We start from the raw sequence: 25,289 nt of genomic DNA, 5'->3' as shown, positions 1-25,289 counted from the left end.
ATTTAACAAATAGTGTAGAAAGTTAATTTTAGATTAGATTAATTTGTAATGCTACATCTCACAGAGAAACCAGAATCTGTGGTCAAACTTAATTGTTATAATTCATTTTTTTCCCTCAGAGGACAAATGATTTCAGGAGAAGACTGTGAATTTATTAAGAAGTTTGAATTGGCTAGTTCCGAAGAAAAGCAAGTGATACTCACTAATGAAGGGCATCAGGTAAAGGGTTTAACACAGCTTTCTATGTGTGTTTAAACAAATTAAGGAAACGTTTATCAATTTATCAGTAATGATTTATATCCTTCTGTCACAGTGTGCAAAAACATTCATTAACCTTATGGCACACATCTCCAAGGAGCAGACTGTACAGTACATCTTGACCATGATTGACGATACATTGCAGGTAAAATTGACTTTTTTACATTTACAACATTTAAATCGCTTTATTAAAAGTCAAATGAAGAAGTGCTTCTTTCAGGATGAGTAAACAACTACTCATTTGTTGTATTGATTTTAAATGGCTGACTACTAATGCCAGCCAATTAACTTTAGACATTCCATAACTTTTTTAGGAGTCATTTTGACTTTGAAATTGTATCTAAGGATAACTCCTGTGTAGTAAATAGAACAACTAAAGATACACTGTAGTAACACATATTTTAGTATTTTAATGTTGTGAATTTGACAGGTTTTCTGATAGATGGCCAGAGAAATACTGTGAGCACTTTTCTAGTTCATCAGGGTGTTGGATTGTGTGGTGGTAAGGACTCATAACAGGTCTTTGAAAGAAATGTTTTTTTTGAACCACTCTATCACACTCCCAGATTTGATATAACAAGTTGTCCAAAATTGATTTATACATACTGGAGGTCATGGTTGTCATTACAAAAACCAACCTCTACCTAACAGATAAGCCTCCATTACCACTGGAGCAATCATGAGGCTTCTGTTACCTTTGTAGTGTATCTGTTTCCATTTTTCCCATGAAAACATTTTTTCCCCCAGCTTTTCACTACCTCTTTGGAGTTTCCAGTTTAAAAGTTTAAAATGCCAATCCCTGACCAATTGTGTCCTAGTTTAACTGTCCATTTCAACCTCTCATCAATTGTGTGCATAGCCTCACATAGGGGTATCATTGTTTTTAAAAGGAAATTAAACTATGTTCATTATCTAGTAGTTTGTCATTACAAAAATGATAAAATACAGAACCATTATATACAATAGTACCCTAAAATACAAACCAAATGCATAGATGTGTCAAATGTAATATACTGTACTTACTAAGCAATGTTTGCTGTTCAGGTTAAGAGGAAAAACATTGAAATAGGCCTGCTATAGTGTATGAGGCATCGGCTGCAAGGGTTGGAAATTATTGCCTATAAATCATGGTGTGATAAAGAGATGTTCAGAGGTATTTTGTGTGACTAATTTTGGCATGAGTATGAGCTATTTAGCATTTTATGTTTCACATTTTCAATCCTGTTCTTACAGTCAAGAAAAAGGAACAACATTGCATGTGTTGACGAGCACCTTTGAGACTTGTCTTGCTAATTGAGACTTTGACATGCAGTTTTGTAAATAACTGTAAAATAAAGTTTAAAGAATATATTGTATTAGTACTGGTAATCCTATAATAACTATTATTATAACGGCATTTTGAATATTATATTAAAATCTAGACTGCAGCTTTAAGTTGAACAAAAGGCAGGTTCATTGAAATGTTTGCTCCTGAAAATTGACTGTTTGGTTTCCTAGGCAGACTTCTAAATCTGTACAGATGTACCCTTTAGCCGAGTGAAAGAGAGGCAAATCGTACACCTTTTCATACAAAATCTGCTCTGCATATAAACTTTCAAGTAATAGTTTATCTTTTGTTTGTTTTTCTCCTGTGTAGGAAAATCATCAGCGAGTTAACATTTTCTTTGATTATGCTAAGAAAACTAAAAACACAGCTTGGTCATATTTTCTTCCCATGCTGAATCGTCAGAATCTTTTCACTGTCCATATGGTGAGTAATGTTATGGCCCTTTATGGATTTTATTGTGTATGTAATGTATGCTTTTTAAAAACACAAATTTGAAATGAAATGCTTTGTTTTTCAGAGACTTGAATGATCTCTTTTGAAATAATGGAAATTTTTCCCGATTTAAATATATCGTGCATTTAATATCTGCTTCAGCTTCTACTGCATATTCTCTGTTGTTTTATGTTGCTCTTCAGATACTATTTTTATGCTGTCTACTTCAGTGTAATGAGCTCCAGAAAGATTTGCAAGCAAGTGTCACAACTGTATTGCACAAAGGTGTATGATTTTATTGGAAAGAATTTACACTTTTAGTATTTTCCATTACAGCTCAACCTCCCCACTTCAACTCAGATCTCAGGGATGAAAACAATTTTTTCAAAAGCTGTTTTTGCCTTTTCTCAGCCTTGGGCTAAAATAATTTATTTTGCTTATACACTGGCTGGCTGAATTTTATGAACTAGTTTTAATGGAAAAACAACATGCAATAACAAAAATGAAAAATAGGACATTTTTTTTAATACTGGATGAGAGAAATCCAATCTATATAAAATGCTTGTGTCTGCCTCCATGTGTCCTTATCTGTCTGCAACTAAAAACCTATCCAGTAGAACATTATACCTCTTCTCTCATTAATGTAAGCATTTTTGTATGACTGTAATGATTTGTCTAAATATGTCATTCTGAAGTTACATAATGCGAAGGGGAAAAGTTCTTTATATTTTAATACAGAAACAGAATACCAAATGTGGCTTCCAGACAGAATTTACTCCCACTTAAAATGTTCTTTATATCTCAAATACATACAGTGTTAGTTACATTTCAAGTTTATATTTTGTAAGACAAAACTTGAAACATTCAAAGCTTGTGGTAAAGTTTTTTTTTTTTAAATCTCGTTCAGGAATGGTGGATTAATTCTGTGCTTTCATACATTTACATGAAGTCCTTTTCAGTTATTCCTGTTTCCAGTGGGTGGCAGCACATTCTTCTACCTTCGTCAGTCCCGATCTCGGCAGATAATTTCTCATGCTTTAATTATGATGCATGCTTGAATGAATTTATCGTGCTGAACTTGCAGAAAAAAAAGATGAATGCTTAAAATTTATATTTTATAGAGTTTTTACTTAGATGAATGTTTTATCTTCGTCTAGAGATACATTAACGATGTATGATTTCCTCAAATGCTTAATTCAGTTTGTTATAAACATACATAAAACCAGGCCGATAGTTTTATATACACCTTGATTTCTGTACCCCCTCAATTTCTTTAAAAGCAACATTATTCATTAAATTCTTCCCAGTGAAATCGCAGAATAACAAAACACCTTTAGAAACACAGTAGAAAAGGTTTAGCCCCCGCCAATGTATAGTATATTATGAAACACTGAATCTGATAAATGTTCAAGTCATGTAACAAATATGCAATTGGTATTTTGCCTGTTTGGATCATTTTCAGTTACAGAGCTTTGGTGTTTGTACTCAAAACAATTTAAACCCTCAGAATGAATTTGAATATATAGCCTACATTTGCTCAAAAACACATTTTTTCTTATTAAATGTATTCTAAATTATGAATATCAGTGGCACAGTGACAGTTAATAACACTTTGAGATATGATGTATACTGAAATTGAAAATGGCAAAAAAATTATCTGTTTCAGTCTGTTAAGTACAGAGAGAATAAGTTTTTTTTATTTTTTTATCTATTTTTCCCAAGGCTACAAAGACAACCTTAGGAGGTGATATGTATTTGTGAATTAGCAGTTTTAAAATAGAAATACATTATTGGGGACCCAAAAAGCATTTTTTTCTGATCTACCTAGTAATAGCCTAGTTGTAGTAGTATTAGTAATCGTTATAATAAAAGTAGTAATGTGTGTTTGTATGTAGAGGACAAATCCTAAACTTTAGATTTAGTTTAGTAAAGCTCAACATAAAACAAACCATTATACATTTTTGCACCCTTTCTTGACCATATTTTTTATTTATATTATCCAATAGATTATTTGAAGTCTTACCACTGTACTGATTAGAACTAAAATACTTCAGTGTGATTTGTATTACCAATAATCACAAAACTCGCACATTCGCTGTACTTGTTTACCTAATCTGATTTAATCTGTGGCAAAAACATTCTGGATTAATTCAGTTATTTTTGTAGCTCAAAATAATACTTAATCTCTTTTGTAACCCCATAGTTAAAGTTAATAAAATGTTTTCATTTTTCTCTAATTTAAAACATGTATTGTATTCTTCTGTTAATGGTATATGTATTTTTACATAGCACCCAATGATGAGAAATATATTACAGGGTGTGTTAATTTATGTTTATTGAGGGATCTGTTGGCACATTTAGGTAGGCTGAACTAGGAGTTAGATTTTTTTAAAAAGGTTATGCGTCTCATGCTTGTCAGCGTGCTATTCCTTAACCCCACCTATTCGCTGTGGTCATCCCCCACCACATAGCTAAGTAAATCTAAATCAGGACCTAACTCATGTTCGAGCCTACCTAAATGTGCCAACATATGCCCCAATAAACATATATTAACAACACACAAGGCAGACATTCTGTAACCAGTCCAAATCACAGTCCCCAAACCCAACGTTGGTATTCCTTTATCGCTCTTGCTTTATCTCTCTCTCTCCTTCACACCCTCGCTTTGCACTCTAGGCTTTAGGCATTCCTCCCGGTCTCTCCACTACAGGAAGCTGTTTGCTTCCTATTGGGAAATAGCTCACACAGTTGGGCGCAGGAGGTCAGGAGTGAGTACTTCTACGGATTCTCCTCCCCCAGAATCCGGCGAAGGGTACCCGTGTCTTGCCAGACACGGCACCACTAATATATATATATAATATATATACACCGATCAGCCATAACATTATGACCACCTGCCTAATATTGTGTAGGTCCCCCTTTTGCCGCCAAAACAGCCCTGACCCGTCGAGGCCTGGACTCCACTAGACAAATGTGTGCTGTGGTATCTGGCACCAAGACGTTAGCAGCAGATCCTTTAAGTCCTGTAAGTTGCGAGGTGGGGCCTCCATGGATCGGACTTGTTTGTCCAGCACATCCCACAGAAGCTCGATTGGACTGAGATCTGGGGAATTTGGAGGCCAAGTCAACACCTTGAACTCGTGATTCATCAGACCAGGCCACCTTCTTCCATTGCTCCGTGGTCCAGTTCTGATGCTCACGTGCCCATTGTAGGCGCTTTCGGCAGTGGACAGGGGTCAGCATGGGCACCCTGACTGGTCTGCAGCTACGCAGCCCCATACACAACAAACTGCGATGCACTGTGTGTTCTGACACCTTTCTATCAGAACCAGCATTAACTTTTTGAGCTACAGTAAATAAAGTTATAAATTGATTTGCATGTTAATGAGGGAAATAAGTATTTGATCCCCTATCAATCAGCAAGATTTCTGGCTCCCAGGTGTCTTTTATACAGGTAACGAGCTGAGATTAGGAGCACTCTCTTAAAGGGAGTGCTCCTAATCTCAGCTCGTTACCTGTATAAAAGACACCTGTCCACAGAAGCAATCAATCAATCAGATTCCAAACTCTCCACCATGGCCAAGACCAAAGAGCTGTCCAAGGATGTCAGGGACAAGATTGTAGACCTACACAAGGCTGGAATGGGCTACAAGACCATCGCCAAGCAGCTTGGTGAGAAGGTGACAACAGTTGGTGCGATTATTCGCAAATGGAAGAAACACAAAATAACTGTCAGTCTCCCTCGGTCTGGGGCTCCATGCAAGATCTCACCTCGTGGAGTTTCAATGATCATGAGAACGGTGAGGAATCAGCCCAGAACTACACGGGAGGATCTTGTTAATGATCTCAAGGCAGCTGGGACCATAGTCACCAAGAAAACAATTGGTAACACACTACACCGTGAAGGACTGAAATCCTGCAGTGCCCGCAAGGTCCCCCTGCTCAAGAAAGTACATGTACAGGCCCGTCTGAAGTTTGCCAATGAACATCTGAATGATTCAGAGTAGAACTGGGTGAAAGTGTTGTGGTCAGATGAGACCAAAATCGAGCTCTTTGGCATCAAGTCAACTTGCCGTGTTTGGAGGAGGAGGAATGACCCCAAGAACACCATCCCCACCGTCAAACATGGAGGTGGAAACATTATGCTTTGGGGGTGTTTTTCTGCTAACGGGACAGGACAACTGCACCGCATCAAAGGGACGATGGACGGGGTCATGTACCGTCAAATCTTGGGTGAGAATATCCTTCCCTCAGCCTGGGCATTGAAAATGGGTTGTGGATGGGTATTCCAGCATGACAATGACCCAAAACACACAGCCAGGCAACAAAGGAGTGGCTCAAGAAGAAGCACATTAAGGTCCTGGAGTGGCCTAGCCAGTCTCCAGACCTTAATCCCATAGAAAATCTGTGGAGGGAGCTGAAGGTTCGAGTTGCCAAACGTCAGCCTCGAAACCTTAATGACTTGGAGAGGATCTGCAAAGAGGAGTGGGACAAAATCCCTCCTGAGATGTGTGCAAACCTGGTGGCCAACTACAAGAAACATCTGACCTCTGTGATTGCCAACAAGGGTTTTGCCACCAAGTACCAAGTCGAAGGGGTCAAATACTTATTTCCCTCATTAACATGCAAATGAATTTATAACTTTTTTGAAATACGTTTTTCTGGATTTTTTTGCTGTTATTCTGTCTCTCACTGTTAAAATACACCTACCATTAAAATTATAGACTGATAATTTCTTTTTAAGTGGGCAAACGTACAAAATCAGCAGGGGATCAAATACTTTTTTCCCTCACTGTACACACACACACACATACATACATACACTGGTTGCCAAATGGAAATCGTCTTAAAATAATCAAATGAGAAAGGAAGATGAAGCTGTTGTAAACATTTGAAATGAAAGTAACAGAAGATATGTTTTCCTTGTATTTTTCTGGAACCATTTTCAGGAAATTTAGGACAGGGCCTCATGTTTATGGTTATTATAAGAATGTTAATCAAAACCTTCAACTACAAGTGTTCCTGGGGGTGTTTGCCTGTGTGTTGTTGGAGAGTGGAGTGACCTTTATTTTGCAAATGCACAATATAGTTTTACTATATTTGTTATTTGTTCTCTGCATGAGTCACCAATGTAAAGCACACGGCAAAGTCAACTTAAAGATAATTGGAAAAGGAGGAGTTTAACAGGACAGATAAGCACAAGTCTTACAATGCTGTGAGGAAGGTTTGTGGGCTGTCATAGTAGCCAAACCTGAACACACTTAAGAACTAACTGACTGTAAAAGCCCTTGCAGAGTTTCTCGGATAAATCATTTTTTATTTATAACTAAGTATTGTTTAATAAATTAATTACGAAATGAATACGTAAATAACATTGTTTTAAACAAAGACTCACAATATTTAAGTATGCTAATACACACATGCACATACGTATATATATATATATAGTAACGTGCACTACCTTGGAAGCCATTTCAATTTTCTTTGTCTATTCAGTGTTCATCTTGGGAGAAAGTCTGCAAGGGGTTTTTATTTGAATTCTATATTATTGTATATTATGCAGTCAGGGCTCTTCTGAAGTCACAAGACTTGAAACCAAATTAAAAGTGCATAGAGTGGTGACATGCTGGAAAATAACCTTTGCCATGCAGCCTGTAATTGATGTTTTTCTTTGTTGAAGGCTGCAAGGATTATTGCGAAGCTGGCTGCCTGGGGACGGGAACTGATGGAGGGCAGTGACCTGAATTACTATTTTAACTGGATTAAAACTCAGTTAAGCTCACAGGTATTTTTGTTTTGTTTATTTTTACATTGGAATAAATAGACTTCTTTAGCCTGACTTTATTGATGTACACTTGTTGTCTATATCTCTCTTTTGGGTTTTGAGACATTTACTTTTCTTATTTGTCTTATTTTTCTAATTATGTTACTTATTTTTTTCTTGACAGTAACTATATGAAATGAAAACCTGAGGATTTGTTTTTCTACTTTTTAATTTATCAAGTTGACGGTAACTGCAGTTCATTCATTAAAATTAAAACCTTAGGGCAATCACATGCTTATGTAATGTGGCCCACAATGGAGTAATCTGCTGTCTTCAAATCTATATTATTTTTACAATTTATATGCAATGTTAACTCCTTTGATGTTTGATTCTTTTGTCTGTTTTCTAATTATTTCTTTGCCTTTTGGATACATCTAATTCCTGAACACTGCAATAGTAATCTCCTATATATTTATTTACAATTGCTGTTCAGGAACAAATTAAAATGCTTTCTTGTTGGAAGATGTGTCAATAATTGCTGCTAAAGTCTTGGCGAAAAGGGAACATCATGATTTAGCTAACCATGTGATGTCTCTTGTTTATGAATTGATTTAAGTAGATTTGAGAATATGTATTAACTATTTTTCCTCCTACATTTATTTATTTTGATGTTATGATTTTGCCTCATTTTATTTTTGCCTAATTTGACCTACTGTTTGCATTTTCAGGTAACAACCCATGTTTGAACATTTGAACAATAATTAATAATTTTTAATAATACAAATTAAATAAAATAATACAAATTAAATGCACAAGCATAGCCTACCTAGGCAAAGTCCTAGGCAACCAACTGTAAAATAAATGGCACTTGATTTGTGTTAGTGGGAATGAAGAGTGCTCTTGTATTAGCTCAGAGTTTTGATTTAGTCCGGAATTCAGTTACTAAACCCGTTTATAATTTATTACGCTTCTTTTATGTTGTAATATATTTCAGCAGTCGGCATACATCTCTCATGCGGGCACTTATGTCAGCTGCGTCATCCAGATCTGCCTTTTATTGCTTTTCTTATGCATTCTGATATCTGATATTTTTATTGTTGGAACTGGATGAAATCAAACTTTTTTTTCTTTCTAGGAATGATTGTTTTTTTGTACTGATTCCACATATCCACTGCAGGTCGATAAACTTCATTATTTATTGCCAACACTTACATAAGTATTCTCCATGGGGTGTGTACTACATAATGTGCTGGCCAAATTAAAAATAAAATTTAATATATATATAATAATATATATAAATAATATATTTTAGGACATGTTTCACTTTGGCCTCACTTTTACTCTGAACTGAAAGAAATCCAGCTAAAATAGTTAGAGCTGTATCAAGAGTGTTGATAGCAGAATCATTATTCAACTTGGTATGTAGCCATCTACCTGCTTTATTGGAGGCCTATCTATTTCAAAATCACTCAAGCTAAGCAACAAAATGGCTGCTACAAATGTTTCTCATATTTGGCTGTGTATTTTGAAAGACCCTTTTACTGTTCATTACAGAATGCTGAAAAAAGCCTAATTAGCATTACAAGATTGTAAGGACAAATCTGTAAAATCACAATCCAAAGGAGAGACGTCTGCACAGAAAATGTCACACGTTTTAGTCGCATTAAAAATACATGAGAATATTCTTTGTTTTTCTGAATTTGTTCTCCTGTTGTAAAAGTGTTGTATAAATGAAATCGCTAGATGTTACTAGATTAATGATATAAAATATTCATAGTTCCTATATTTTAAACTGCGTTGCAAGTTTGACAAGTGGGCAATAAATCAAGTAGAGGGATGATTGTACTAGGTTTAATCACTCCCATAAGACAAATGTAGAAGCCTGGGTCACTGTCACTGCTCTGACTTCCCTCATCTTTTTCCAAAACCATGCAATCCAAGATGCTGTCACTTCTACTTAGAGTAATGATTATCTTAACTGCTTTCCTCTTCATACAGTGTGAGCCATTTCCCAGTAAATACTCTCAGTGCTGATTGTGGGTTGACAGCAACCTGGCCACATCACGCCTGGAACTGGCAAATTGTTCATCTTAGTTCTTCACGTCTTTGAATCTCAATGCCTTGATTTATGTATTGATTCATTTGTTTTATCAGTTTTCACAAATTTAATAAGCTGAAAATGAGGATGTTGAACTTTACATACTTTAGAAGTTCAGCTTTCAACATATCCAGAATGTAAGTTTACACCATATTTCTGATTGGTGTCGGAGTTTGAGAGAGAGTTTTTTCCAGCTTCTGATTTTGTTAGTTTTTAGTTAATTCAAATATTTGTAAAGGAATTATTTTACCTTACTTTTTACATTTTGACTTTAACAAAAGTGTTTAGTAAAAATAAATGGCTTTAAATATAGATTCTTCAGAATGCCACAGATTCCGGAATCAAGTTTGTTCAGAATTCTACAATGTAGACCTATGTAATTTGCTATGGATGTAACACAATGAGTCTCTCTAAATCATGCATTAAACTAATTCCTTGAGCTTTTAGTTCAGTATACTGGTACATATGCACAAACCACAAGTTGTCCAGATGACTGATTACAGCTTCAAAGAACCAGTCATTTTTATTGTAGAGTACAGAGCACCAGAAATGATATAACTGGAAGAAATAATAAAATATGAGATTCATTTGGCTGCATGATTTATTAATTTGTGCACATGCTTTTGACCATGATTAACTGAATTGTGTGCACGAATGATTCATTATTATAGTTTTGTGATTTGTGGGCAAGGATCTTTCTCAACTGTGTACTAATTGATGTTTTATAAGTTTGTCAGTATGGCTTCTGACATTGCATGCAAGTCACATTTTTAAAAAGGTTTAAAAAGGGAGTGTATTGGGAAATAAAATATGTCTTATTTTAGAAAATTTTAAATCTATTTTGGATATGATTTTTTTTACTATTAGTATAAAACAGGAGTGTGGCTAGCTAACATTTAAACAATTTATATATTTTTGTCAAACCTACATGAGATCAAACAAAATAGACTATATTTGAAGAGGAAAATAAATTATATGATGGTTAGAAATAAGTGGCTTATGGGCATGTTATAAAGCAGGATCATTGCAGCAGAGCCTTATAAACACATTACAAGGAGTCATACCACAAAAGAAAACGGATAATGTTTTTATTTCACTGGCAACTTTTTTATCTGTTGTTAGAAACTACGTGCTGCAGGTCCTGAAACTGGAACAGTTTCCCCAAGTGATGTAAGTACTTAAACCACCTAAATCTTTTGTGAAACTCTAAATGACAGTGAACTTGCTCGGGCATCATGACTTCAGCCTCTGACATATGAGAGCTGCCTCTTCTGTTCACTGTAAAATATGGTTTCACCAGCATTGTGAGAATGGCTCCTGGCAAACTGCAAGCTTTAACATTAATCTTTCCTTGCTTCATTCTGTCTCTCTAATAATCTTGCTGCAGTCTTAGTGCAGGAACAAACAAAAATGGAAAAAAAATAATAACATTTATAATATATATTTTTTGTATTTTAATCAAATATATATAAAGGTACATACATTATAAACTGTGTATTAAAGTAAGGTATCCACTTTATACTTCAAAAAATACATTCACTATGAAATGTTTTTTTTGTTTTGTCAATTTTAAAAACACTTTAGTTTGCTGTATATGAATATTATTCCATATAATTGATGTGTATTCAAATCCTACAATATGTACTTCATTATCAATTATTTGTTTCCAAGATTAAGATTATCTGTTCAAATTTGATAAACATTTCATATCTGACAAAACAAAACATTTACATATGCTAAATAAACTGTACCGACTGCAGTTAAGACATATTCCTCTTTCTCTCTGCATTCCCCTTCATTGACTGTTAACCTATTCTTTTTTCTAGATTTCATTGCTGTTTCTTGGTCTTCTGAAGGGGTGGATGGATATGTTTTATTTTTTAATTTTTTAAACAGCTTCATAAGCTAATACCTTCTTTCTTGCAGACATCACAATGCTTTATCTTCGCTTCAGTACTAATAAATTGTGTGTTGACTACCTTTGCTATATTTGTATTATAGTTCTCATGGTTTACTACATAAATGGTATTAAACTCAAACTGGTTTATTGCCATGGTATATAGGTATGTATATGTGTATTAATGACTCGAGTTATTCTGACTGAATACTATATAAACTAAGCTTAACCCCCTTGTTTTGGATTGTGAGTTTTTGAATCTTGCTTTTCAGTCTCTGGTCTTCTTTCCACAAATATTGAGTGCTGTTATTTTTAATTACATCTGCAGTACTGCTAAAGCTAACACCTTTTTTTTGTTTGTTTTCTTTCTTTCTTCCCACTACCAACTCCATCTAAGCTGTACCTTAATCTTTTCACTTTTTAAAAAAAGATGTGCTTCAGAGATTTAAGGTTTGCTGAGCTTCACGGGGTTTACTGAAGCCTTCTAAGGTTACCTGGGGGTAGAACAAGGCATAATTCTTAAGAAAAAAGGAACTACTGTATACTTCAAAGATATGAATCTTGTGGGGATACGTAATGCCCCTGGTTACTGCTTATAGAAATTGTGCATGTTTTCGTCATTTTTTTTTAAAACCAGATTTTTGGGACGGTAATAAGCTGCAGGTGTTGAAACACAAAGCCTTCCTACCGTTAAGGTGCAGCTTTGAATTATGAGGCAGATATTTTACAATTTCACATCTGTCTGGAGCTTCTTATTTCTGTTAGTTAAATCAGAGGTTTCTTTTTTTTTAATACTGACACAAAACAAACGCCTTTAAAAACAGAACTTAATTAAAATTCTGAACATAATGGAAAGATACCATTCACTATTTTGTTAAATTTTTGATGCTGCAGTTTTCCTCATCAGACTAAAATTCACTGAATAAAGATGACATGGACATTTTATGTCTTGGTGTATTAACCACAGATGTGGTAAGATTGCTTTATTTTTTATTGTTGTTCAGATTACTTCTGGTTTTGCCTCATTGGTTTCTGAAATACATATTCTTTACTGCTTTATAAATATTAAACTGTTTCATGTAGCATAATTTGCCATTATATTTCTGATAACTTCTAAATGTTAATTTTCTCAGGAGTCGACTTGCATTTGGCTGCTTGCTTTGTCAATCAAAGACAGTCCTTCATGTCCTGGGTATTTTATCCTTGACATCTCTGTACTGTCCTTTCGGCGTGCAGTCAGAAGTGTTCTGCATCATGTTGCCTTGACAACCTGTAGAAGAAGAAGATTTTTAGAAGTATTCTTGGCATCTATATTCAATGCACATAAACTGCCTAAGAGGGTTAGGGCATGTGTTATGGTCACAACTAGGCTAAGGCATAGTGTTCCGATGGGGTTCAATTGTATTTTGAAATGTGTGGCTAAATAAGGACTGGGGGTGCTTCTGCAGAGGTGAAAATGTGTTTAAAAGCAAATTAAGTAATGGGCTTCACTCTATACCTTTTAAGAAGGAAAAAATACATAGGAGAGTCCCTATTCGAACAGGAATCATGGTTCTCTATCCTATATACCTCTGATAAAGATGTAAAATGTTGTGAATACACTGGGAGCAATGCCTTTTATGCTTCCAATGGCCGGTAGTTGATGAGAGGTATTGTACAGTTTACTGCGTTTTTCCCATTATAGAGCTACACAGTCATTTAGATCTTCTTTTCAGTTCCAGAGTTCCCAGTATGTGCAGTGTGTTGCTGGTTGTTTGCAACTGATGCTGAGAGTTAATGAATACCGTTTTGCTTGGGTAGAAGCTGATGGTGTCAACTGGTAAGTGGAAATCTTTCAGGATTTGTAAATCTAATCTTGCAGACTCTTACTAATGAAAATGGTGATCTAAATTGAATGTGGCTATGAATGTTGAATTGTGGCTATATGTGTTTTTCTGTATTATAAAAGAGCATTTTAGGTTTTAAATTTAAATAAAAAATAAAATGAACATAGGTCTTTTAACTTGAATGGATGTTTTTGTGAGTGATTTTTCCTCTTCTAAGGAAATGTTGCTATACCCACGACATTCAGTTTTCTTGTAATTTGTAGTAGCACATCATAAATTAACATGTTATAAAGTTATAGATAGTTATATATATTATATTCCAGGAAGCCACACAAATTTATTTTTCTACTGGGACACATTTGTAAATTTCGTTTCTAGCCAGACTTTGATATATGAATGTTTGCTTAATTTTTAAAAAGCAGTCCTAAAACAGTTGGTAATACAGTTCTCTTTGGCTTGAGACCTGGGAACAAATTAACTAATAGTTGAAGTCAGGACGTGAAATGGTTGAGTTATAGGCATCTGCAATAGGAGCTGGAACCTTTCTTTATTATTTTGATGAATAATGTTTCAACACCTAAACATCCTTTGTGTACTGTAGCATTTTTGCTGGCTCTCGAAACATTGCTGCAAATGGTGGATGAACGTTTGCAATTTTAAGTGTCTACGTTTTTGGAACAGCTTACCTTAATGAAAGCTGGGTGTTTCTCTGTTCTTAAATTTGCCTTACAAAAATACCATCCACAACATGTATTCTTTACAATTGTTCAGCATCACAGCAGTCTTGAACAATAAGTGTGGATTCCAGCTACAGTATCAGATGATCTTCTGCATCTGGCTGTTGGCATTCAACCCTCAGATGTGTGAATACCTCCGCCGGTACAATGTTGTTCCTGCACTGTCAGATATCCTCCAAGAGTCTGTGAAAGAAAAGGTTACCAGAATCATCCTTGCTGCATTTAGGGTAAGTGCAAACCATTGCTTTTGTTGTGGTCTTCTAACTGCATTTGGCTGTCTTGTAGTAGGTAGTGGCAATCTGAAGTGTTTCACCCACAGTGTTCTTGGACTTTCTCAAAAATGTTCAGTTTGGAAAGGGTTATTGGCACTTTAATACTTAATCACTTGTGTTAGCAGTTTTATTATTTTCATACAACATGTGTAAACCAAGAGGTGCTCATATATTGATACATTCACAGGTAAAAGACTGCAAAACCTATCTTTTAAAAACAACAACAAAAACTAAAGCTTTAAATCACATCTATGTATAAAACATAGAACAAACACATCTGGTGTGAAATATTTCATAGTAAGCAATTGGGAATAAAGGAATAAAGTTTTCTAATTTATTGTCAACTTTCTGATCAATATAAAGCTTTGCAGCAGTTCTATAGTGTTCAAAGTATATAGTCGGTCTCATTTGAAATCATCATCTGAACACTCAGATCATTGTGTGGTGCAGCACTAATTTGAAGCTCTTGCCATTGGGGATCTAAATTGAGCCTTACAAGCGTGTGTGAAGGATTTCAATAGCATTTGTAGATGTATAGTTGTGTTCTCCAGAGCAAGATAAATGTGAATATAAGCTGTATAATATTACTAAATGATTTAAAGTTTCAATTGTTAAAATTAAACTGCCAATTTCCATTTTCTGCAAAACTCAGCATGGAAATCAAAACAGTTTGTCACTTCTTATCTATAAGTGTAAAAGTTTGTATGAAAAACGTTCTGTAGCCAGACTGATGACTAGTTATTACCAACATGATTTCCCTTGATGGACTTGTTTCCAAAAGAAGCGGCATAGCTGTACTGCTCAAAGAGTGATTTGTGTTCAGAGCGTTTTTCATTCTGTTAAGTCATTCATTCCCAGTTGGTTGATGGCAGTACCAGTAGGAATTTCAGGGCTTTCAGAATTTGAGGGTGAAAATTTGGTGCATTCATTTTACTGAGTTAAAAATAGTTAAACCACATGGTTTGATTTAAAGGGTGAAGCATGTCATTAACATGCAAATTGAAAAATGCAATTGCAATGCAAATTAAAATTGAACAGTTTATCCCCATACAATCGTATGAGGCAGTTTACCAATCACATATTGCAATGTTTCTGTGTGCATATGTATAAATATCTGTATAAATGCCCCCAGAAACGTTGCAGTGTGATGGCAAAGCATTTGCATGTTCCAAATGTTGTACAGGTTAATTTATTTGTGTATATGTGTATACATATTTATAATATACACACACACATTGTGCTTAATCTGTATTATGGACATTTGGAAAGTTGTCTGCTGTAGAACCAAAGTATTTTCCCCATTGAAATAATCTTACTGGTTTTAAGTTGATCCTATGAAATAACCCAAATACACATTTATTATTATTAAGACTTCTCTTGGTTGGAGCCATTTACTGAAATTTGTTTTGGAAAGAACCCACATTTGTTAATGATTTAGTTTTTTCTTAATTTTCAAAGCCACTTTCATGTAACTGTAGATATCATTGTAATTATTCTGTAATTGCTGAAGGTGAATTAAGTAGGTTCCACTTATTTTCTCTCTCTTTTTATCCCAATAAATTGTCTTGGAGGCTTTTTTCTGTGACCATAGCTGGTAATGTAAATGTGACTACACACAAGTTATACATTATTTCCAAACTCATCCCACTTTCAGAACAATTCCGCAAGGAATTGGAGCACTAAATGTCTTTTACTGTTCATGTTGTCAACCCTTTAGTGAAAGGAACCACTAAAGCTGTTTTAATTACATTTTATGTGTATCATATTATAGTCAACTGTAAAATGAGATCAAAAATAAATCAGTCTTGACAGTTTTCCAATAATTTTAATTCGTGGTTTTTATAAAGTACATCCGACAAATAAAAAATACATAAATGTGGTGTTATAATGCATTTTGAATACTATATACACACACACACACGTATGGATGTAAGTAATTATGTATTTGTGTATCTATGCTTTTTTGCCCATTATTGTAAGTGCAACTGATGGTATAATATTACAATTGATGCTCTATGTGGGACCATAAGGCACCAAGCATGCTGGACTGTTAGGACTGATATACTTAGCTTATAAGGTTGTAAATCATTGTGGTTGAAAGCAAAACAATAGTGTTTATACCGTTTGGAGGGTAGTGGAGACATTGTAAAGGAGAAAGCATGAATTAATGGTATACGTTCATATCTGCAGTTAATGTGCCGTCTCAGATGCTCGTAGGCGTTGATTTGTGTTTGTTTTTGTTAATGAATTTCGATCTGGGTGTGCCTCTCCTTATTCAAGTGGAATAAATTAATGGAAAGGAAAATATGTTGGTATTGTTACGTGGCTGCTTCAGGCTAAATCTGCACTGCAGTGAGACCGATCGGTGAAATGGGCAGAGGACAAGAGGAACTTTTACTCACCAGTTTTATGAACAAGTATTGTTATCTGAAAAAAAATTGAAAACTTACAAAGTATACATTTTGGCTGTAGTAATATTCTGCTGCTCCACTAGCCCAGGTATGACTGCTGCTTCAATCATTGCAGTCTTCACAGTTCTTAATCTCCTTCACACAATGCAGTTCTGCCGGCCCCCAATACTGTTCTCTTTGCAGAGCTGTAGCCGGCTACTTTTTGAGCTAGCTTGAGAAAATTCATCTCAAGCCCACCCATCTGTGCATAAAGAGACTTCTTCTACAGTCAGTGGCGCTAAAGCCAAGCTGACTTCCCCAATATGTATGAGCTCTGGATGCGTGAGTTATCAAAAGTTATAGAACACAAAGAAAACCCATGGAGAAAAGAACAAAGAAAATGTATAACACCCTGTTAGTGCTAGACAGTGCTGTTAATCTTCTACACCGTGTATGTAACCAACCATCCAATTTCTGGAAAACAATCAAAGTGTAGAGAAATACCACAATATACTGGAAAACTGTTATAATCTATATCATTCCATCTTTGATTTTGAATATGCTTGACCTAAGAGGCAACTTGACATCTAAAGTTTGCATTCTACATTGCACTGGATATATATGTAGCCTATACATTTAGCAGCCAGTCCTAGATGATCATAAATCAGGCGTTCTGTACTCTGTATTCACAGGCTAGCCTAATCTATCAGGGTTTTATACCCTGTTGATAAACTTGTCATGCTTCTGTTCGTGGGGAGGATCTCCAAGAGACTACTTGTGGTGCACTACATTTAAATTAAGAACTCATTAATGTTATCTTGAATTGGTGATGAACATCATGCAGCTGGCAAATCTTACATTTCTTGATTTTAGACCTTGCTATGATCCTGACCTGGGGCAGTATCAAAGCTGAGAGTCTTACAACCCAAAAAAATGAATAACTGGTATGAATCAGTATTGTTGTATATTCATTCAGTGCAAATCAGGTTAATTTTCTCAGTTGATGATTCAGGAATTGTACGGGCGTTGTGTCCAGTTCATGAATGGGGTACAGTATATCTCCAGTTTATAGACAAATATAGACAAAGCATGTAACTAGTTTGAATTTTATTAAAGGCATTGCTATAATCTGATCTAAATATTCCTGTAATGTTAATCACTGTTGAAGCAGGCTGGGCTTTATTAAGATAAGCTCTTAGATCCCACTTACATTTAACAATAGGTATATGTAATATGTCATGGCTGATATCTACTTTATCTCAATTCTCAAAGCCAAAGAAGCAAAAGTTTATTGATTTATTTATTGTCAAAAGGATGCATTCTCTTACTGTAATAGCTGCTTAATCTGATTTTGCAAAAGAAAATGTCTGGCATAGTTTGTATTATAATTACATGTAGTCATATAACTCAAAAGATACGACCTGTCTTACCTGAGTGAATCTGACAATCCTAATAAGGGACAACTTTGGCTTTATGCATACATTGGATGTTCTTCTGTGCTTCCTGGTGACTAATCGGAGAAGACCATAGACATTATGCCCACTAAATCCAATGGGCAATTATGTCTCACTTTCACATCATTGACTCTATTACAGTAATCTGCTGAGGTTATCTGATTAATATAGTCACTCTATGGATTTACATTATAAATATTGCCTTTAGCTCCTTTTTACCTTTTCTTTGATTATGGTAGGTTTCCTAATCAGAAACCATTTTACAATACTGCCAAAAAAATCGTACTTCATTCAGTTTGAAGCTGACACGTTGACTGAACTGTTTCAGTGTGCAAAACCATAAGTGAAATTCTACTGAGATGCTATTTGCATATGATTTGTCATTTCCAACCCACCCCAGATATATTTGGATTGAGTGAATTTTTCCAGTGCGTCACAGAATAAGAGAAACTAACTGATAACTGGTCAGAGCAATCAATTAATTAATTATTTTATTTATTTATTTATTTAAAAAAATAATCAACCCATTGTGGAAAAAAAATCAGACCCACAGGATTTTTGGGGGTAATAACAACTATGCGAGCTTGAGTGGCCTAGTTATTAATTTATTTTGTGTTTTTATTATTAAAATGGTCACAATTTTGTAGAATAAAAAGAAATGTCCTAACTCTTTTTGTGTTAATCATCTTCTATCCTAAGTTAGCTGTGTACAGTTTTAAAATTAATGACCTAAGAAGATTCTACAGGGTGAGCATTCTAATTGCTCTTATGTTTGGTGCTAACAAATAAACTCAAAAAGACATTAAGGCAAGCCAACCGTAGTACAAATGAATATTGGTGGTGAACATTTTGCCCCTTGTGTTATGTATGCACTTGCTCTTCTCTGCTCTTTGATTCAAGTTTACTGTTGTGTCCTTCTTTTTTGGGAACTTATGACATAGCCGTTAGGTTTGATTAATTGAGTGAAGCCAACTGTTTCAAACAAGATTTTAGATTTCTGATTTTGATACTGAGCCATGTGACTAATGGTATTGGATGTCATAAAACAGTAAGGCATTCTTAAAATTAAAATGAGTACCTGTGTAGTAAAAACTAGAACCAGGTTGAGGAGGGTAAAAAGGGTAACTACCCACTCACCCTTTAAAAAAAAAAAATATATATATATACACTCACCTAAAGGATTATTAGGAACACCATACTAATACTGTGTTTGACCCCCTTTCGCCTTCAGAACTGCCTTAATTCTACGTGGCATTGATTCAACAAGGTGCTGAAAGCATTCTTTAGAAATGTTGGCCCATATTGATAGGATAGCATCTTGCAGTTGATGGAGATTTGTGGGATGCACATCCAGGGCACGAAGCTCCCGTTCCACCACATCCCAAAGATGCTCTATTGGGTTGAGATCTGGTGACTGTGGGGGCCAGTTTAGTACAGTGAACTCATTGTCTTGTTCAAGAAACCAATTTGAAATGATTTGACCTTTGTGACATGGTGCATTATCCTGCTGGAAGTAGCCATCAGAGGATGGGTACATGGTGGTCATAAAGGGATGGACATGGTCAGAAACAATGCTCAGGTAGGCCGTGGCATTTAAACGATGCCCAATTGGCACTAAGGGGCCTAAAGTGTGCCAAGAAAACATCCCCCACACCATTACACCACCACCACCAGCCTGCACAGTGGTAACAAGGCATGATGGATCCATGTTCTCATTCTGTTTACGCCAAATTCTGACTCTACCATCTGAATGTCTCAACAGAAATCGAGACTCATCAGACCAGGCAACTGTCCAATTTTGGTGAGCTTGTGCAAATTGTAGCCTCTTTTTCCTATTTGTAGTGGAGATGAGTGGTACCCGGTGGGGTCTTCTGCTGTTGTAGCCCATCTGCCTCAAGGTTGTACGTGTTGTGGCTTCACAAATGCTTTGCTGCATACCTCGGTTGTAACGAGTGGTTATTTCAGTCAAAGTTGCTCTTCTATCAGCTTGAATCAGTCGGCGCATTCTCCTCTGACCTCTAGCATCAACAAGGCATTTTCGCCCACAGGACTGCCGCATACTGGATGTTTCACCCTTTTCACACCATTCTTTGTAAACCCTAGAAATGGTTGTGCGTGAAAATCCCAGTAACTGAGCAGATTGTGAAATACTCAGACCGGCCCGTCTGGCACCAACAACCATGCCACGCTCAAAATTGCTTAAATCACCTTTCTTTCCCATTCAGACATTCAGTTTGGAGTTCAGGAGATTGTCTTGACCAGGACCACACCCCTAAATGCATTGAAGCAACTGCCATGTGATTGGTTGGTTAGATAATTGCATTAATGAGAAATTGAACAGGTGTTCCTAATAATCCTTTAGGTGAGTGTATATATGGATCTTGTGTTTTGTTGAATCCTGTCTTTTTTTCTTATTTTAGCATTTGTTTGTGTAGGTTTTTAACTTAAACCTACTCTAACTGTATTAAAAAAATCATATAATAATAATTTAGCATTGAAGGACCTTGAATTTATACAAACACTGCAATGCATGTACAAATATATATTCATGGTTCAGACATATTTCCTAGGAATGAGCCAGTGATGCTTGAAATATGGACTTATCTCTTGCCAATCTTTTCACTAATCATCCTTCCTTTATTTCATAGTAAAATTATCATCACTTGCTTTCCTATCAAAAGCCAGCAGTAGACGGAATTATCTATCTTTTTTTTAATTGCATGAAAGACTTATTAGGATGGCAGACTTAATTTCAGCTAATAAGAATTACTGAATGCAGTGGTGGGTCACAATGACTTATTCCTGAGAACATACTGATGATAGATCTTTTACATCTTAACTCTTTCACTGTTTTACTGCAAACTATATGACCCCAGTTATTTCCCTGCTTCATCATAATATGGTTTCAGTTCCACATTTGAAGGAGAGTAGAAACAATATTGAGAAACCATTACTGCCTCAGTGTTCCCTAATAGCTGAGCAGATGTGTAATATTGAATTTCAAGTGAGGGCAGAACACTGCTTCTAAGTATTCTTAATAAACTAATATAACATTTAGTATTTTGTTGCTATCATTTGTAAAAATGTGATTATTCAACATAATTGCAGTACTAGTATGTTTTTGGTTATTACGGAGTCTATAATATCCAGGATCTCACCAGGTCTTACCGGCTGGTCAGCTCTTGGTAAGCTGTCACCATCTGATTGCAAAAAAAAAAAAAAAAAAAAGCATCTTGCATTGCATTACGAAAAGCAAATGGTTTCACTGTTGTCAAGCAAAATACTTCAAACCACGGATTTAAAAACTATTAATGTGAAGAAATAAAATGTCAAGGTCACGAGAACCACTTTGGTACAAGAAAACTACAAGCAAATGATCACAAAGGTTTTATTCAGGACAGAACACCAAAACTTTATAAGATTGTTCATTATAGTAATGTTACTATCATTTTTTATGACTTAAGGTAAATATTTATGTATGTATGCATATTCATGTATTATTGTTATTTTGCTGGAATATAACAAAACAAAATTTAAAATAATCCAAACCAGAAACTAGGCAACAACTGGAGTTAGTAAAATGAAAAATGGTGATCTATAGCAGCAACCAAAAAATAACTGTCCAAGGTTTTTGGGGAGTTATTTGAGAGAGACGAGGTTAATAAAAAAGAAAAGGTGGCAATGTTTTGGTTTGTACGAGAGTGAATTTCAGGTGATTTCTCTGGAGTAGAATCTGGACTGGTGCTACAGAGTTCTTGACTTTGGGGTGTTGAGTATATTGAAGTGTGCTTAAACAGATACTGCTGTATTGCTGTGTACAGTTCAGAAGTAGGGTGGTTGGGGAGGTTTTTTGTCTGAAGAGTTGCTTTGGTGTGTTTTGAACAGCAGTGACCAGATTTGCAAAGTTTTATCATTTGCTAAATGACAAGAGTGCTGTAATGATTCATGCCTTGAGTTCTTGGAAGTGCTTTAATGATAAATAATGACGAGCTTAGTTGATTATCCAGAATTAGAGTAATCGAGAGTTTCAGCAGCTCTTCAAGAGAGCTCTAACATCACCAAGGCCTGTTTAAAAAAAACAAGGGTTTAATTGTTGCTGCCTAAGCAGAATGGGACATATAGGACATGCAGGGCTGATGCAAGTTCTTGTTAGGTAGGTTAGGTTCTTGTCTCAAATAACCTTTTTGGACCAACCAATGTTTAGAATAGAATACATTTTGTGACATTGACTGGGGATGTATTGCCAAAAGCTGCAATCTTGGTTATTATACATCACATAATTGGGCATAGAGTTGTGGTGACCATCACCACTAGTGCATGTTTCAGCACCCTATTGGCACATTAGATATTCTAATTATTAAGGAAATATAGGAAATATGTCTCCACCAACACAACATCACCATTAATATAAAGGTGTCTTAACATAATTTCATATGATAAAAACACATTTAAACTTCTGTGATGAACCAAACGGAGAGAAAAAAACAAGCCTTCAAGTCTGCATTTAAACCTAAAGGGACAACTTTGAGCTTACTGCAAATACAGAATCCAATGAGATCTTGGATAATGAAGGCTGATCTGGATAACTACATCTCCCATAGGTACAGATCGTGCATAGCATGATGATCTGAGGTGACTGAGGCTAGTGTGAAAGTGATAGAATTGAAGGCCTACCTACATTTATTCATAATATGTTCAAGTATTGTAATGAATCTTACTTTTCTCTAATGCAGTGTTAATGGTACTACTAATGATGGCTCCTTCCTGTTTTGCATTCCTCTGGTTTGAAACCTCTTTGAAAATATACAATAGTGAAACACTGAAATATCTGAATATTATATTTCCTTCTGAAGATTTTTCTGTTTTAATTATTTAGCATCTTTGTACATCCCCAGGTATTTCATTTCTCTGAGAGATGATTTTGTGCTTGTATGTGAGGTTTAATTCTTTATAGCTCTATTCTATATGTTCCTAATTTCTCATTGTTATTCTCTCCTGTTTAGTTTCTAATTTCTTGTTTATGGTTTCAAATTGCAAGTTTTTCCACTAAGAACAGTGAGAGCAGTCGCAGCTGTGAAATGCTAGTGTAAATTATGTGTAATGTGAAATAGAAGGCTGTTGCCTGGAATCTTCTTTGTCAGAAAATCAATGGTACAGGATACAAGTGAAGTGATTTTGTGAAGCTTGTTGGTGAACATTGTACATTTTTTGCTTCTGCAACAGACCCTGTTTTAGATTATTGATAACATTTATCATTATCAATTCAGGATCTTATTAATTATTATCTTAATACATCCATAATGTATTATTTACTTTCATTATTTAAGTTTAATTGAAATAAATTATATATAAAACTATAGTGACACTGTGTAGGGTTGGAGGGAGAGCTCAAAATAAACATACAAACAACATAAACAAACACCTAGCTCCTCTTGAGCCTGAACTAAACACTGAACAGGTCCCTCTCTAAAATATAACTGATTGTTGCCATTTGTAGTTATCATTAAAGTAGGTAATCTGTATTCAAGGCCAAGTTCCGTAGCCAAGTGTGTGAACCATTGTTTTGTTTAATGCATTTCTGTATGTATATATGGGCCATCACAATCTCCACATCTCAGTGTTACAGAATTTTTGTGGTATGAAGTGAAGAAGGCAATTCCCAAATGAAAGCCTCACAACCAAGAGCTCATAAAAGTATGCTGGTGTATGTTCTAGAAAGCAGCCCAGTCATGGGTTATATAAATGCTCACAAGCAAACTTCATGAAAGTACATTGCAGTGCAAGTTCTATGAAAAAATATGAAAGAAAAAAAATTGAGGTTGAAAATTATTGCATTGTTCTTAATGCCAGATTTACCACAGAAGTAAAGGAAATACATACCTATAGTAAACCATAACATTTTGTTAATAAATTAGTTGCATAAGTCTAATGTTACTTTTTCTAGCAAAGAAAATACTTGCACCCCCCGAGAGGCAAGTTCCATCTGTCTCATGCCTAATGTATATCTTACCAAGAAATAAAGTGTACCAAATGCCAAATCCCTTTTGAGATCAAACATCTATGAAACATAGACTTAAACAAGTCTGTATGAGGAGCCATACAAGCCATTATTCATTCTGTGCTTCTCACATACATACATTCTCCTTTCACATACTTTTTTCCCCTCACTGTATATGTATTTGATCCCCTGTTGATTTTGTACGTTTGCCCACTGACAAATAAGTGATCAGTCTATAATTTTAATGGTAGGTGTATTTTAACAGTGAGAGACAGAATAACAACAATAAAATCTAGAAAAACGTTATAAATTGATTTGCATGTTAATGAGGGAAATAAGTATTACATGTATACATTGATTGCATGTGCATGAGAGCAAAAGTATGAATGTGTGAGTATAAATATATGTTTGTGAAAGGAGAATGTATGTATGTGAGAAGCCCAGAATGAATAATGGCTTGTACGGCCCCTCATAAGTCTGTCTCATCTCCAGATAGTTGAATTTTTCTCTCAAGAAAACATCAGATTTTTTCTGTCTTTTTTTTGTTTAATACATTTGTAATTGTGTAGGAGTGGTTGCGTATAACATGGAATTTTAATACAAAGGATAAATAAAAGCCTTGTGGCCTCTTTGAGTGGCTGCTATTGAGTTTTACAAAGTTATGATAACTAAATAATTGATGTTGCTGAATGTAAAATTTGATTTTTTTAAATTAGAAAACCTTTTCTTTGTAACCTTGCGACAAAATAAGTAGCAGCATATTTCTCTCTCAGTCATAGGTTATTATACACAGGGCCTCATTCACTTAACAGTAGTACAAAACCAGACATAGGGAA

General features: G+C 35.2%; 1 protein-coding gene across 3 annotated transcripts in view; it reads left to right on the top strand.

Moving 5' to 3' along the window:
* atp6v1h (ATPase H+ transporting V1 subunit H) overlaps nucleotides 1-25,289 on the top strand; it is a 62,617-nt gene that overhangs the window by 4,118 nt on the left and 33,210 nt on the right. For 2 of the 3 annotated variants that reach the window (XM_066719706.1, XM_066719723.1), the window contains exons 3-9: nucleotides 120-219; nucleotides 314-403; nucleotides 1,895-2,008; nucleotides 7,698-7,802; nucleotides 11,002-11,049; nucleotides 13,492-13,595; nucleotides 14,374-14,566. In XM_066719706.1, coding sequence (XP_066575803.1) covers nucleotides 120-219; nucleotides 314-403; nucleotides 1,895-2,008; nucleotides 7,698-7,802; nucleotides 11,002-11,049; nucleotides 13,492-13,595; nucleotides 14,374-14,566 — 754 coding nt within the window. The remainder of the gene's footprint in view (nucleotides 1-119; nucleotides 220-313; nucleotides 404-1,894; nucleotides 2,009-7,697; nucleotides 7,803-11,001; nucleotides 11,050-13,491; nucleotides 13,596-14,373; nucleotides 14,567-25,289) is intronic. The other variant, XM_066719715.1, reaches the window with a different exon arrangement.

This window comes from Amia ocellicauda, chromosome 2 (genome assembly GCF_036373705.1).
Source record: "Amia ocellicauda isolate fAmiCal2 chromosome 2, fAmiCal2.hap1, whole genome shotgun sequence".
NCBI lineage: Eukaryota > Metazoa > Chordata > Actinopteri > Amiiformes > Amiidae > Amia > Amia ocellicauda.
Note: the sequence above shows the minus strand (reverse complement) of the source record. Positions and strands in the feature narration are given on the sequence as shown.